At 40.4% G+C, this 16,908-nt stretch overlaps 2 protein-coding genes across 2 annotated transcripts; both read right to left on the bottom strand.

Moving 5' to 3' along the window:
* Nucleotides 1-915: 915 nt before the first annotated feature.
* On the bottom strand, nt 916-8,464 carry akap17a (A kinase (PRKA) anchor protein 17A). Its single transcript, XM_005723259.2, has 7 exons — nt 8,340-8,464; nt 7,223-7,570; nt 6,708-6,926; nt 6,314-6,526; nt 5,232-5,380; nt 4,724-4,964; nt 916-3,150 (listed from the first exon to the last, which is right to left on the bottom strand). Exons 2-7 carry the CDS (start codon nt 7,547-7,549, stop codon nt 2,293-2,295), a joined length of 2,007 nt encoding a protein of 668 aa, XP_005723316.1. The 5' UTR covers nt 7,550-7,570; nt 8,340-8,464; the 3' UTR covers nt 916-2,292.
* Nucleotides 8,465-12,960: 4,496 nt separating this feature from the next.
* On the bottom strand, nt 12,961-16,702 carry sowahca (sosondowah ankyrin repeat domain family Ca). Its single transcript, XM_005723258.1, has 4 exons — nt 16,164-16,702; nt 15,381-15,754; nt 14,807-15,196; nt 12,961-13,941 (listed from the first exon to the last, which is right to left on the bottom strand). The coding sequence occupies exons 1-4, from the start codon at nt 16,507-16,509 to the stop codon at nt 13,483-13,485; spliced, it is 1,569 nt and encodes a 522-aa protein (XP_005723315.1). The 5' UTR covers nt 16,510-16,702; the 3' UTR covers nt 12,961-13,482.
* Nucleotides 16,703-16,908: the final 206 nt, after the last annotated feature.

The following is a 16,908-nucleotide window of genomic DNA, read 5'->3' as shown; positions in this document are numbered from 1 at the left end:
CAACAGAGACATGATTAACCATTACCATTGCAGCGGCACAAGAAATGATAGTTATACAAGCAGGGGATATCACACCCACTACACCTGGCTTGTAGCCACAGCCATAGGAAGTGACTGGACAAGGACATGACCACTGCGACCACTAAACATTATTTCAGTCACCCGGGATTGTGCTCAGATGTTGCTGTTTTGTATGACTGGTCCCCATTGTCAGATGCCAAATGCCCCCACCCACCTAACAGATCCTTGAAATGACAACTCTGCTCCTGAATCTGGGTGTGATGGCCACATTTGCAGTCAGAGCCATAATCGGCAACCTTATCCCAACAACTGACACAGTGTCTGATTTCATGTATCGCACTCTTAGTTATTAAGCTTTGTAAAACACTAGATGTATTTTTAGCACACGTTTAGCTAACTTTTGTATATTAAAAAGTGCGCTCTGATCAGCCAGTTTTTAGACAAAGCTATGGACTTTGTCTTAGATCAGATTTTGTTTCAACATGACTTTGCACCACTGCACAAAGCAAGGTCCATAATGACATGGATGTGTGGAAGAACTTGACTGGCCTGCACAGAGTCCTGACCTCAACCCAAAAGAACACCTTTGGGATGAATTAGAGCAGAGACTGTGAGCCATCCTGGCTGAGTTTGTGTTTAAAGCCATGTCCTCATGCTTAACCTAATTGGTTCCTCAAACAGCCACAAATGTCATAATACCAGTATCGCATGTTTTGTAGGCCTCAGGCTGACTGAACATTTTTTTGTAAATGTAAGTATTACATTTTGATGATGAGTAGGAAAAAAGGTAGCAGAATATCCTAAACTTGATTTTAAACCTTCCATTTAAGGTTCATTGTAGTAAGGAAATTGCAGGTTTATCTAGGGAAAGAAAAAAAAACAAACAAAAAGGTCTCAGCTTGAATTTTTTTTTATTTTAAACAACTTGCAATGTGCACAAGACATGCTCTAGTGGATCATGAGCACATGGAGAACAAACAGGCTTTGACACAAGTACAAATGACAAAGTGTCAGCAAAACTTGGACATCCTCTGAGCAAGTAAATGTCAAGAACAGTCTGTACAGTAATTAGTAAGGTTGAAGAAATTTACCTGTCACTACAATTGGTCTGTAAAAGCAAGAGAAACGTCATCATAGTACACTTTTACAAATGCATCCAAGAAACTGCTTTATCAAAGATTTGTGAAGTGTTGAGGAAACTAGACAGGCCTCAAATCCATCACTTGCACTCTAGATCAACATCTGACTGTGAAAGAGCAAGTACACTACCTGCAGAGTTGGGTTTAATACATCAAGCCTTCAAACAAATCAAATCACGTCATTCAACTTCAAAAGCAAAAATGTTCTTTGAATTGTACACAAAAGTAATTCTTTAACTAAAACTATGTGCTGTTATTCAAAGTTGACACAGTCACAGAGAGCTGTTTGTGTTTTTCTCTGAACCATTATCAGCAACAAAGCCAATACATAAGCAGTACTTAACAACAACAAAAAAATGATAACAAAACCAGTCATTGTACCTTACAGTCTTAAAGCAGGTATGCGTTTCATCATTTGAGAATTCTCTCCCCCCCCCCACTGTAATTGAGCAGCAGCCATTTGTTATGGCTGGTAGTCACCTTTACAGTGTTCGGCAGCTACTGTAACATGCAAGTGCTTGTTAAAACAAACCTTATGTATATTAATATCAGATCCTGTGTCTTATTTTCTAAAAATCTGACTACAAATCTGGACAAAAATAATAATAATCATGTCTGAACTCTCTGTTACTCACTGATCCGTCACAGTCATTGTTTTATGTTTTAATGAGAGAACAGACTGTCGATGTAATAACCTGTGGACCAGGATATAGCCTTTAACTTAAATTTGTCCAATCACCCCTTTAAAACTCACTTTTTTAGAATTAATTTTTAGATTTATGTTTTAGTGTACTTCAATCCAGTTTATACATTTTACTTCACACACAAATAATTTTCCAGGAAAGGGAAAAAAGGTCAAGTTTATATTTTGCATCACTAACTTTTGTGAACATGCTACACTGATTATAGTGAAAATTTAGGTTGTCAACAACATCAATCTGAGAACAACTTGGGTAAAAATCCACAGCAACAACTAAGGTTCACCTGCATATGCAGTCTGTAAAGTTGGGACGTTCTTCACCTAACTGAGGAACCAAAAGTATCTAATCTTCTCTGAAACTTGCTGAACTTGAAATGTCAGTCCAGAAATGGTGAGTACAAATGAATAAAATGATAACTGTCATCCATGAGTTTAGCGCCGTGTGGAGTGGCTCCTATCCCTGCTGTTGCTGTGTCTCCTGTATCGTCGACTATGACTGTGACTCCTCCGGTCCCTGCCTCTATCGCTGCTCCTGCCACTGCCTCTGCGATGACTATGCCTGTGACTCCTCCCTCTGCTGGAACTCCTCTCAGTGCTGCTCCAGCTCCTCTCTCTGCTGGAGCTTATGCTCCTGCTGCAGTGGCTGTGGCTATATCTCCTCCTGCTCCTATGATGACTGTAGCTCCTCCTTCGGTGGCTGCAGCTCCTTCTCCTCCTGCTGTGCGACCGTTGCCTCCTTCCTCGGCTGTGAGAGCTCCTTTCCCTGTGGGAATGGTCTCGTGCTCGTTCCCTGCTGCGCTTGCTGCTAAACACTTCTTCCCTTCTTCCCTCCCGGTCCTTTTTTCTGTCCTCCCCTTCTCTCCTTTCTTCCATTAATTTATTCTTCCCTGAAACTCGGGAGTGAGCACCAGATTTGGACATCTGCTTTTCTTTGCTTTCAGCTGCCTTCAATCCATTCACCCCACTCAGGACCCCAAGTATCACATCATCTGGATTACAGATATCCTCAGTCACTTCAGGGCCACTCTGATCCTGGATGCCTGCAGCCTTGCTGCTGTTCTTCTTCAGCAAGTTGGAAAGCAGTCGCTCCCTGAGCTCCTTCTCTCTCCGCTGTAGCTCCAGTGCTCGCTCTTTCTCCACCTCCACCCTCCGCAGCTCCTCCTCTTGCTTGCGGCGACAGGCCTCCAACTGCTGAAGACGGGCCAATTCCTCCTTCTGTCGAGCTTTCTCCTTCCTCTCCTGCTCTTCACGCTCAGCCCTTTCTTTCTTCTGCTGCTCCTGTTTCAAAGCCTGATGAGGAGAACACAAAAGACAAAGATAAACGAAAGCATATGATTTAGGAGTCGGTTGGGGGGGGAAGTATCACAGGAGTAACACTTTCCCAGGAGTTGTATTGTGCAAGTCCCAACACATGCAGTACTCTGGTTGTCAAAATGAAATCCAAATTAGAAACATTAGTCATCAGTATTTTTCTTTTTCTGTCCCAATGTATCAAAGTCCTATATGAGGTCCTCAAATGCTTTTCTGATGTCTTGTACCTTTAATAAGTGTGAAAATCCTAAACTCAACAGCAAACCCTTTTTTGAAGGGTTATATGCCATGTGTATTTGTGGCTGTGAACTTGTAGTGGGCTTAGTAATAAATTTCACATCTATGCAAGAAGAAAAACAGCACCTTTCCTAAAAAATAAAATTATTCCTTTATGCTGACATGGTCGAGTCAACTTTTATCAGGCAAGAGAAACTTTGCGTGATTCGCAGTTCAAAACAACCCTAACTGATTCTATACCAGTGCTCTGTGCAATCTCCCATTTCATCCTCTGTCTGAAACAAGACGCTTTAGCACCTCTTGCTTTAATATTACCCACTCTTTAATGCTGAGACTTTGTTTGCAACTCCAATTGAAACCACAGCATACAAACGCATCACTCCATGTTCCTTGTAATAGTACTTAAAAAAAAAAACTAAAAAAAAACTCTTGGTGTGATCCAAAGCTGTGCAAACAACAGACAGAACAAAACTGGGTTGGGGACATTACATCAAACACGCATACCCGGTGTATTTTCAGGATACCACAACTTTTTTCTGATTGGCTGCCCCTCACAAGCATTAGATAGGGGTGCTGCTCACAGCCAGAGCTGTGTGCCTAAGATCAGTGGTCCCCAACCATTTTTGTGCAACGGACCAGTTTATGTCTGACAATATTTTCACAGACCGGCCTTTAAGGTGTCGCAGATAAATACAACAAAAGAAAACCAGTATCGGTACTAAAAAAAAAGAAAGAAAGAACAAGATTTATTCATAACACAGGGGAAAAGACCCAGGGAAACAGAGTTAACGATAAAAACGGTTAAAAACATAATGATAAAAACCCAGAAATCCATAGATTTCACACCCGAGCCTCAACTCTCGCGGCCCGGTACCAAACAACAGGTCTGTGGCCCGGGGGTTGGGGACCACTGGCTAAAATGATAATATTAAGGATAATCACTGTCACTACTACCAAACAGCCAAGAATAGCAAAAAATGTCTGAAAGAGAGCAGCCTGGCTGGCTCTGTCACATGTGGATTACTTGTAAATATGGCAATTTGAAACTTCTGCAATTAATAATATAAGCTTCCACTATTATAATCACTTTCAGAAACAAAAATGGAAAAGCAAGATAGTTACATTTTAAAGATCCAACATGAATACTCATATGGGGACAGACATTTAAAGTTGAGCTGTGCACACTGCAGAAGTCTTAAATATTGATTAAGCTATTGGGGTTCAACAATAAAACGCAACATTCTGCTGGACCATTGTCAGGGACTGCAGAGTACTTATTCAGATGCGTATAGTGTTGCATTGTGTAAATTGATACCTTAGCCCTGGCCAGCAGCTCAGCAATGAGCCGTATCGATTCCAAGTTGCGCTGAGCCAACAGCAGTCTCCTCTCTTCCAAGGCAATCTTCATCTGCAGCTTCTTCTGCTCCTCCTCTTGCTGACGCCTCACTTTCTTCAGATTCTTGCGCTCCTCCCTCTCTCGCAACTTCTGCTCTCGCTTCCGTAATCTTTCCTCCTTCTTCCTTTCCCTCTCCTCCTCTTCCAATTCCTTCTGTTTCCTGAAAAAGTGGTTCAATATGCTCTGTGAATATTTATTGTTAACTTTTTGTCAACTCTTATCAAACCAGGTGATGAAGTTGTTCATTTAAAAGCCACCAACTCCATCAAATACTGAAAATCTATCCCCCAATTTATTTATTTTTTTATTCCTCATATTAAGTTGTTTAAACAGAATTTCTATTTTTTTTCCCTCTAACATTTTTTCTGTTTAACTTTTCAATATAGTCCAATTTTAGTCCATGTTCCTATGTAGGCTTCCATCATACCTCTCTTCTTCCTTACGCCGCTCCTCTTCTTCCTTCTCTCGTTGTTTCTGCTCCTCTCTCTGCCTCTCCAGCTCCTGCAACTTCATCCTCTCTAGGTTTCTCTTCTTCACAGAAGCATCGCTAAGGTGCTTGCTTGTGTCAAAGGTCACCTGAGGATAAGAGACGCACATCATATGAAGGTTAATTGTCACAACAGCTTTTCATATCGAAACAGCTGAGCACTTCAGTTGACGTCATTGGTTTGACTGAATGTAGCTATTAAACTAAATGGTCTTTGTTTTGGTAAAATTATACACACAAAAAACCCCAAAACAAAAGTATGTACATTTTTATTATTTCAGTAATTTAACCAACTTTGGAGGGGATAGTGGCTAAAGCAAAACAAAATATCATCCAAGAATACCAGATTGATAAACCCATTGGTGAGTTTAAGGGCTTATTCAAGTGCTTCACACATTTCAGAGTGGTTTACTATGATTACAACATTTTATAACCATGCTTAGTCAGGAACAGTCATTCCAGCTCTTCATTTGAAAGCTAAAAATATTACATCCATGGCAGATTACTGTGGCAACACAGATTTTAAATAAATGAATAATGAACAAATATTCCAGTGACACAGCTACAAATACAACATCTTTTCTGCTCTACAAGTTTTAAGCTATTGTCACAGTGCATTTAACATTTTCACATAAGAAGAAAAAAAAGCTACACTCACTGGTAGCCTGAATGGAAAAGGAGGTTCTTTATATTACATAGAATCATTCATTTATCAGCATGTTTATCAAACAAACCTCCCAAGGCTGCATGGTTAATACAACCATATTTGAAAGGGCACTGCATTAGAACACCTTAATAATGAGTTGAACTCCAGTTCTCTCAAAACCCTGGCATTTAAAGTTTGTACGAAGAAATTTCTCTCCCAGCAGTGACTGAACATAATTAAGAAAACAACATTTTAGGAGATGGATTTTAAAAAAAAAGAGTCCTGGAATGATTGGTTTGATCAATTAAGAGGTAGAAAATAAAATCAGCTTTAATATGTGTAGGCAGAGGCTTGACACTACTGTAGTCTGCAGTACCTTGATGTTGCAAGCCACGGCTTTTCCATCATCTCCTTTCAGCATCAGCTTCATGCTGCGCATAGTGTCCATGGCTTTCGTGAAGCCACAGTATTCCTGATACTGGACATACGCTTCAAAATTCAGATGGCCCCCAAAGCTGAATGTGCTGAAGTTCTTGCCCATCATTTCCTCTCTATATGGGTCCAGCATGGGAATGTCAACATTTCGTACCTTAAAAAAAACAAACAAAAAAATACTAATGTCTTAACTTTTTATTTCGACATTTATTCGTTTCTTGTTGTTTAGTTAGGCACTGCTTATATCTTCTTCTTTTTTTAAATTGTAAACTAAAAATGTGAATATTAAAAGCTTAATTTCCTTTTAGCTACACAGAAACATGAATGTGAATCACCTTGCCGAATGTCTGGAAAACTGCAACGAGGGCTTCTTCTGAGGGCCGATCTGGGTACTGGCTGTCCTTCTGACTGAACCAGCGGCAAGGAAGCCCTTCTAGGTGGATGGTGTCAGGCCTCTCACCTGGTAGCGTCTCATTCATGTCCTTGGCATCACGGAAAAAAGAATCCCAATCGTGACGTGTCGGGAAGTCCACTTTATTTTCTACTGCACGAACCTTAATGATGAGAGGGTGACATAAATATACTCTGCTGTCGGTTTATTAGTGCAATTAAATTCAACCTGTAATCAATCTATGGTAGATAATGTTATAATACTTAGAACTAGCTGCCTTGCCTTTGGATAGTTGTTTATTTTCAAGGTAATTTCTTTGAGCTGCCAAATTACAATGTATTGACAAAGAGTTACAAACATTCAGAACATTTAAGTAGCAACAACAAACTCCAGTGACTCCAATAACCATGCAGTTACTAATTATAAGTACTGAAATGCTCTACATTTGTTCACCCTTACCTTCAGTACATCAGTAAAGCCACTGAGTTTGATGCTCTTCCCATCCAAACGACTTAGAAGGCTCTTGACTACAGTTTTGTTTTCCACTTCACCTTCAAAGCGGATGAAGTCCATTGTGCTCTTGGAGATTCGCAAGACTGAAAACTGCTCCGGAGCCACCATGGCCTTCACCCGCTCCATTACCTCCCAGTTGGAGATGCTTTTGCCTGGCAGTTTGAGCTGGGGCAAAGCCACGCTGATGGTCATTTTGGCAATAGGCTTGAGGTACAGGTTGTACTCAGCAGAGAGGCACACTGCCTCTGTGGTATCATGTACAATGGTGGTCATTGCTGCAGAGAGACACAGCAGCTGCAGCAGAGGGAAGAAAATAAAGATTTAGTAGTTATTAAACTTTCTTAAAACACAAATAAAACATAATAACTCAAGTAATAACTCAAAGTAATAAACTAAACTGCGCATGTGCTATGAGTAGTCCTCCAAAACCAAAAATCAAACTGCGCTAAACATCGGCTCAAACACAGGCCTCGTGCCAAACGATTCTCAACATTATAAAACCCGTTATAGTTAGCCTTCGCATTTGGTTTGTTATACAGCAGTGTGACAAGTCTTAGAAAATTACACAACAAATGCCACGTTAAAGCATAAAGCCCCTTGCGCCATCACAACTTCATACTGCTAACCGGCTAACCAGCTCTTGTGCATTAACGTTAAGTTAACAGAGAGCATATAGTGTGACACAACGACAACAGTTTGCAGGAATAATAATGAATATAACAGTGTCAGGAGGACTACGCTACATATTTCTGGGGAACGGTGTTTACTGGTTACACAAACGTTAGCAAACTCAATGTAACATTAGCTGAAAGCTAACGCTAAAGTCTTCGCTTCATCCCGAAGGATGGCAGGCTAGAAAGCTATGAAATTAACTTAACCAGCGATCTGGTTAACGTGATTAATTTAACGCTATTACGTGCAAACTGCGCATTATTATTTGTTTACTGATTATTATTTGTTAACGTTACGGTTTTTACGAGTTTGGTCCTAAAACATCACCGCTTTAGACAACAACATGCTAACGTCAGCTAGCACAGAAGATAACAGACTAGCCACAACCTACCAAAATTACTTAGCCCCCCTGTAAAAACCGAAAATGCAAAACACAACAAACACACTGTTGTAATTTAAGGTGAGCCATACACTTGAGAGGCATACAGAAAATCCAACTACTTGCTACTTCCGAACGCAATGAACTCCGACCTTCTACAGAAGCCTATACCAGCGCCCACAGCGACACCACATGGATGAATATGGCGGTGAGAAAAATGGAAAAAGATCTCTTAAATTGAATTCAGTTTAATATTAATATTCATAGCAATTTTCTTCTTGGGCTGCCTGGTCGCCGGGACAGTGAATCATTTGTCTCCATTGCACCCATTTCCTAGCATGTTCTTTTCTTTTTCTTTTTCTTTTTTTTAAATTAGCAAAATCAACATACAACAAAATGCACAATATATTATACATTCAGAAAATACAAATTTCAACCTTTGTACAAAGAAAAAGAAGATACAAAGACGGGGTCATAAAAGTTAACAGAGTACTAACTCACTAAATCAAAATCTTCCGAAAAGGACACAAAAAAATGCAGCCTTTTTCTTTTTAACTAAAGTCAAAGATTTAACCATCAGGTTTAGGTTGTTTTTCCAGTAAAGTAGGGTTGAAGTAGGGTATAATCTTTTAATATGTAATTACGTCTAAGCAAATTTGGAGAATAGAGACTCCTTAATGAAGATCTCAGAAATGTATTATTGCATTTAACATCACAAAACTGAATACCATCTATATATAATTGGCTTAACTTGGGGGAGATGTCAGAATATATTATATCACTTACGACTATGTTTTTAAGTGACAATGGAATGGATTTTATAACCCGATTAAAATTACTTTTAGAACATTGGATGTTAAATTTTTGCCAAAAATCGTGATGTCCTAGACTTAGAGCATGTCCCTCCTCATCTACAAAATGAGCAATTGCCGAAACACCTTTCTAGAACCAATCTTGAATAAAAATAGATTTTCTATTCATCAGTATATATCTATTGTTCCAAATCGGGCTGTTATATAGAGTGAAATTATGTTTAAATATAATTTTCCAATACAGAAGGACCTGTTTATGGAATTCAGAGTTTAACAGGTAGCTTAGTAATTTCAAAGTCACATTTTAGGAGAAAATCGATACCCCCAGTTTGTTAAAGACCTTACTTGGTATAAGAAACCAAATGGAGTGAGGATTATTTAAAAAGGATTTTAACCATTTAAGTTTCAAAACACCATTCATTATATCAAAGTCCTAGCATGTTCTTCTGCTTCAACAACTCAAGGCTACCTTCTACTCAAGGCTTTTCGTAGAAGGTATAGCAACCTGGGAGTTTGTCTTCAAACAGCAACCATAATCTCCACACTTTGGCTTTTGTCTCAAACTAGTATTTCAACTTTTTTTTTCTCAAAATACATTTTTGATTTTATTCTCGAAATTGTCAGCAATTTTTTTTTCTTAATAAGGCCCTCCTGCCTGGGAGCTCCATGTTCAACATCATATGTCCAATATGTCCACTCTCCCTCCTCTGCACATGTCTAAGTCAGCCTTGCCTCTCTAACTTTGTGCTCAACCTGAGGTCTCCCTCTGACGTGCTCATTTCTAATCCTCTCCATCTTCTCAACGAAAATCTTAACTTCTTCAGCTCTGGCACTTTTGCCTTGGCCTCCTGTCTTTTTGTAGTGTCACCATTTCCAAACTAAGCATCATAACAGGTCTCACTACCATCTTGTTAAATCTTGCCTTTCATTGGTTGACACCAGGTATTTAAACCTATCTACCATCAGTGCCTCTCCTCCTTGTATGTTCATGGGGTACATGGCGGTCTGACGATTAGTGCTGTCGGCTCACAGCAAGAAGGGTTTGAACCCAGTCTGGAGCCTTTCTGTGTGGAGTTTGCAGTTCTCACAGAGAGAGAGAGTATGCATGGTTTCTCTTTGAGTACTCAGCTTCCTTCTACTGAGACCTTTTCTGACGAGGCTTCAGGGAACAGTAGATGGGTCAGATGCATCTGTGAGGTCTTTTTTATAACCGGGCTCACAAATTATTTAAGACTTTTGGTGTAAATAACCATTAGCAGTATTTAAAAAGAGAAAGAACACACACCCTGCTATATATTTCAGAACACACATAATTAATACATAATAGAAACTTTGGCAATTGATTGTAATCGCCCGCAATTTAATTACTTATTAGCAAATCGCTGATATAGTTTATGCAAAAAAAATGTTGATCAGTACCAAAAAAATGGTTCAGGCTGGATTCACTGTCTTTTTTTATATCTGCCACAAGACAAACAGCACTCTGATGACAGTACACATTTGTTACTCACTTGATATCTATTTGGCACTGTTTGTGACTCATTAGGGTTTGTCTGAAAGCCATCATCACTGTGGTAACTGTGTGAGATAAAAATGGACTGGACTTGGATTGCTCCAACAGTGGAGGCCCCAGGCTAAAAAGTTGGCACAGTTTCCCTGAAAGGATGGCAGAGGAATTTGCATAATAGGCATTACTCCCTTCACTGTGCATGTAGGTCAGTTACTGCAGTCAAAAAGGCTCTTTATCCTGTCCTGATCAGCAGTCATCTGGTAGATAGCCTGCCTAAGGCAAATCTGGATTCTACATAGCCAGAAAAAAAGCACATCACTTCTGACCTCTATAAATCATTATTTGACTTCTAGACCAGGGAAACCCCAGAGATTACAGAATCATCAAAGGAGCTGGCTTAAGAAAGAGCATTCAGTTTTATATAAGAAACATATTGTGTGATACACTGTGACTGTTTACATGTAATCCAGCTTTTATATGGTTGGTTTGATCTGGGAAACACGAAGCAGAGAACAGACAGGGTGCCAGCAGGACATCAGAGCAACAAGAGGATTGGCAGATCTGTAGTAATCTGTTCAGGCTCAGGCACTGAGAAATGTATCGTATCCCCCACACACATATGAAAGCTTGTGGGCATTAAATTCCTCTGTACTCTATACTTTCTCTAACCAATGACAAAAATAGCATAGCAGGGAAACACAAAACTGATTGTCCTCTTAGGTTCTCTTAAGTATATTAAGATAAACACGATAAAATTTGATTTTCAAGTATTTGCAAAAATGGATTAAATAGAGTTTATATCCCAACAACAGCAGTGTTGACTTTAGGTCAGTCTGCATAACAAGAGGTGCAAAATAAGAACTGGATACTAATCTATCTGGTGGGCCATGTGGACAGGAAGTTGTGGATATACTGTAAATGCCGGAGCAAAGCTGGGGTCGTCAGATCATCAATTATTCAGCACCAACAGGCAAGGACAATCAGCTGGTGTCAGCAGGAAGGGCGGATGAAGCGACTCGCTTCAATTGTATTTTTAATCTATTCTGGTAACGTTAACATGAGTATTCACAGCTGCTCTTTACATTTTAAACCTTCTCATTATTACCGAGGCCGTTTCTTTATACAGTCATTGCATCAATGGGACGATACAGCGTAGTTGACAAACTTAAAAACTTTAGATTATGCAAATAAAACAAAACTTCTTTATTTCACATTTATGGATAAGACATTAATCCAAAAACAAAAGTGGCTCGTTAACAGTGATTTCACACCACACAATCACTTCACAGCATTTTACAATGAAAACACATTTTCTTTATATAGACATAAGAATCAACAGTGTGCTGCATTTCCATTTCCTCTACTCATGCCGCTGAGAAAATGACATAAAATCTCTACATCAAAAGTGTCAAGACATAGAATGACACGAATCTCCGTGATAAAAGTACAAATGCTACAAATTAGTAACAGAACATTCATGAAATTTGGAGGAAGAAAGGTTCACATATTTGGGAAACCACTTGAGAAATCGCTGCTAAACCTATGGCACATTCTGGCCAGAGTCCTTAGAGAAAACGGAGCTTGATGAATAGATGACAGTGTGCATGCAAAGTCAGACTAATATATGGGAACAATATTGACTTTGTCTCAGTTTCATATGATGTCGTGGTTTCCGGCGGATATCTATGACCGTGGTTGCCTGAACCTTTACCCTTATGAACCAATGAATCCTGTGTCACATTTTTGGAGTAAATATAGAAATGAAATGTCAGATAACAAAGCAAAACTCTGCAACTGACATTCAGAGAGCAATATCTAAATATCAGTGTCTGAACATTTGCATACACACCACACACAAAGCAATGTAGAAACAAGTGAATTAGCTTCAGAAAATTTGAGGTACGTTATCGGCAGTAGAAAAATGTATATAAAGTTGGTGACTGTGCTTCTACTAATCTGTGTTTTTGTATAGCTAATTGGAAACAATTAAACAATTCTTAGCAACATCTCCCCATTAGTGAACCTAACTCTTTTTGGCTCCAACTTTAAATAAACAAAAATGAATAGAGAAATAACTTACCAAGCCCCTTTTGAATATCAGTTAACTTTGCATTTAAACAGGTAAAAATCTGATCCCCTTTTGATGTTATGCCTAGAATTTTAAAAAATAGATATGATCTGGGACCCAAATGAATTTTTCTACTACCAATTTTTAAAAAGTGACAAGTGCAAACATGATGACTGTACACTGTTGCTCGTTATAAAAAAAAAAAACTGCAATTTCAACTGTCTGAATATTAAAATCTGCCACTTTAAAAAATAAAATATTTGTTCACAATGAATGTACTAAAAAAAACGTCAGCACCATCTAATTTCAGACTAATAGTGTGTGTAAATATATATTACTCTGCAAACAGAAACGCGGTGAGGAAACAAACCAAAGTGCTTCAAAGTGAAAACTTTCTACAATACTGCTTGTTGCTTTTGCATTTTTATGAACATAACTGTACTGTAACATATTTAAACTATCTTTGTGATGTTAGTTGTCCAAATTAAATAAAGGGGGAAAAAAAAGTCAAAACAAAAATCAAGTTTGAAAGAATTCACAGTCTAGCCAAGGCAAATAAACTGTCACGTGACTGTACCCTTCCCTCAGTGACAAACAATAACTGCAACAGGAACAAAAATAAACTAGAATTTTAGAAAATTTTGTAAAATGTGTTAGTTTCTGCACTGTTATATTTTGTCACTAAAATATCTGACCTGTCAGATAATAAAAGATACCTATGCTACAAATAAAAACACTGTGTCGCTGGCTTAGAGTGGTGTAGATTTATCCAAACAGGTTGGACAGCGGTCTCGTTCGAAGAGGACTGCTGTGTAGCTCCTCTCCTCTTCCCACCTCTCCTGTGTCCCTGAAGGAGGCGCTGTGGATGATCTGGGCTCTGTGGCGTCCTCTGTGCAGCCGGGCATTCAGTCGGCTCAAAGACGTCTTCCTCTGCATCCCCCCTTTACTCTTCCCGTTCCCCGTTCCATCTTCTGATGCCTCTGTTGGTGAATTCAGCAGCCGGAGCGGGTTCAGATTCCCTTGGAGGACTTTGGCAAATCTCCAGCCCCGACCTCTGCCGCTGCCGTTGTTCTCACTGTCTGACTCAGGTCCCGGTGAGGTGACCACTCCTTCTTCCAGCAGGTCAGCAGCTAGCGGTGGGGACAAGTACTGCATTGGTCTCCTCCCGCTGTAATCTCGAGCTTCAGGGTCTGCATCCCAGTCTGACAGCAGGACACGAACCACCTGTCAACGCAAACACACCGCATGCAAACATGAGAGGTCTCGTTTTCATGGATATTAGAAGGCGACCATGTAGCTGCATTTCTTTCCCTCTCTCTCCCCACTTTCATGTCTGTCTACACCGTCTCTATCCAATAAAGGCTAAAATGCCAAAATAATAATAATACTAATTATTAAAAAAATGAATAACTAGACATTTGAAACTTGTCCACAACTGGGTGTTCCAACAGGGCATTAATCCCAAACACAAATAAAAACTAGAAGGTGTCTGTGAAGGTTCTCAGTCATCCAGGTCATCGTAGTCTAAGGAGCTTGGAAAGGAAAGCGTCTGGACTTCTTTACATTGCTTGAACGTAAAGAAGTCCAGACGCTTTCCTTTCCAGAAAAAAAAAACTAGAAGGGATAGAGAAAGCTAACATTAAGCTTCTGGTAAGAGCACTGATCTGTAATAGGTTCTAAATGAATCAACTCTGCACAGGAGAGTGGTCAAATATCCATATTGCTACTAAAACATGTGGTTGAGGTGCAACTTGCTAAGGAATATTGAACCAAATAACAGTGCACGTTTGAACCCCTATGTATACTTTTGGCGCTATGTGGATTGCAGAATATCTAAAATAAGCTCAAACTTCTTGTCATTAACAATATATGCTGTACAATCATTCCATCCTGGAAAAAAAGCTTCAAAGAAATCCTTAAAAAACCCAAATTACCACCTAGGATGAGTGTGTTTAAACTTGTGTTTACAACCATAGTTCAGTTAACTTGTTTTGAGCTAATGTTTCTAGCCTGGGCAGATAAAGTGTAGGTAATTATGTACTGCTTCACTGAGCAGGTGTAACACATGATACTACTCCCTGCAACCCACCTGGGTGTGTCCATGCATGGCGGCCAGGTGCAGCGGTGTGTAACCAGCACTTGATCTCACATTCACATTCACAGGTATAGTGTTCTCTTTGGCAAAGGTGAGCAGCTGAGACAGCAGCTCAGCTTTTCCCTGCTTAGCTGCCCAGTGGAGGCAGGTAAAACCAGTCACAAAGTCTCTCTTGGTCACCAGGCTGGGTTCGACAGCAAGCAGGGGCTGAAGGCTGTCCCACAGGCCGTCTGAGGCGCACAGCATCCACTCGTGCTCTAGAGGGTCCAGGGTTACTGAGGCGCAGTCCTCGTCAGTGGCTGAGGAGAGGAGGGACGCCGAGTCGCCTTCGCTCTTAACCGAGTCCCGGAGGCGTGACCCACGGTTGATCAGAGATCTCCGCACCTGACAGAACATACAATAGCCGTGGCTTTTGTTAAGATTTTTGTGTCACAGCACAAAATGTAGTCATTTAGAAATTCCCAGCAAACTGTTACTTTCCACAGAAAGCTGCCATTCAAAGAAAGAAAAAAAGAAAAAGGGCAAAAGCAACAAATACTTAATGATAATAAAAAGCACTGTGTCCTACCTGAGGAGAACTACTCATCATCAGCTCTATGAAGTTCCTGCGACTTCCTTTGGGTGTTTGGATATCTCCTATATGGTCCAGTCCCTCCAGAGCACTGTCTTCAGACAGGCAGCTGGTCAGCATGGCACGCTGTGACCCTCTAGACACCCTGCGTGCCCCTCTTGTCTGCTGGTTATGAGATCCTCCGGGTTGGGCCTGGTCGAGATCTGGCATCCCAAGAACTGGAGCTGACTCTCGTCTCCTTCTGTCTCTTAGCTTCACTTCACCTCCTCCACCAGGGGTAGGAACTCCTGTGCTGGTCTTGCTCTGGGATGGGGTTGCAGGTTTCTTATTGCCATTTGTCTGTTTGTCATTGTCCAGTGGAAAGTGGACCCCTGTAAGACCATTCATTTTTTTTGTGTTCATTCAACTCCATGCAGACTTTTGATCACATGCTGCAGAATTTAACAGGCTGTTGTTGTTATTTTTCCTCACTGGTGTCATTAGTATCCTGAACCTTAGGGATTTTGTGTTTTTGGCAGGAAATGATTCCAAATTAAATTGAACCAAACACTATTTTGTACGGTGAAAAACAAAACAAAGCATTATGCGTATATTGGCCTGTAAAAACAACAAAATAATTGCCAAACCTTTTATTTATTCGTGCTGTATTACAAATAAACAAGTAGACAGTACATAAACAAAAATATAGATAAAACAGCCTACGTTACACGTAAGAAAGCAATTCATGGATAAAACACGTGCGTAAAAATCACGCAAACACAATGGATCCGTCGTCCTCACCTGTTTGGTCGCCCTTATCATGATTGCCGTTGACACAGTTGTTGTCCAGCGTCTCTTGGATGTTGCCATTGCACTCCGCACCATCGTGGCCATCTACGTCTGTACGCATCACCGACGCCCCGCTGCCTTCACTGTTCAAACACACAAATTTCACGCCGTTTTCTACCTTCACGAAACCCACGCTGTCAACGATGCTTTTCAGCACCTCGCGATCCACCCCTTCCTTCGACTGTTCATTCAGCGATAGGAAATGATCGATCAGCTCCATCTGTTGGACCCTCCCTCCTCTCTCCGACAGGAACTCCTGCACGGCTTGCACTGTGCAGCGGGACGCCATCATCATCATCGTCCTCGTCCTGAACGACTCAGACAGAGCGCAAAGATCACTGGGTTATTTGCGCACGAAGGTTTAAAAATGAGCCCATTAACGCGCTCATTCGCTTAAGGAGAGGATGACAGCATCTTCTTCTCTGGCCTCCTCCTCTCCTCCATGGGAAGACCAGTGTTTAGCTCTTTCAGACAGGGGGCGCTCACATCGTCTCAAAGGCAAGGGGCAAGAATCATGTTGCGTTCCAGTGCTCATCGGAAACGCGGGCTTCCCAGACGACTAGTTATTTAAAAGTGACCATAAATACTGCGTATACATAATATATAATAAAATACACATTTTTTTCCGGTCAACACACTCACAGTATTAATAATAATTGCACTGCACAATTTGAACTTTTCAAAATAATATCCAAGG

Source organism: Pundamilia nyererei, unplaced genomic scaffold (assembly GCF_000239375.1).
Source record: "Pundamilia nyererei isolate P.nyererei 1_Seehausen unplaced genomic scaffold, PunNye1.0 scaffold00009, whole genome shotgun sequence".
In the NCBI taxonomy this organism is placed as follows: domain Eukaryota; kingdom Metazoa; phylum Chordata; class Actinopteri; order Cichliformes; family Cichlidae; genus Pundamilia; species Pundamilia nyererei.
Note: the sequence above shows the minus strand (reverse complement) of the source record. Positions and strands in the feature narration are given on the sequence as shown.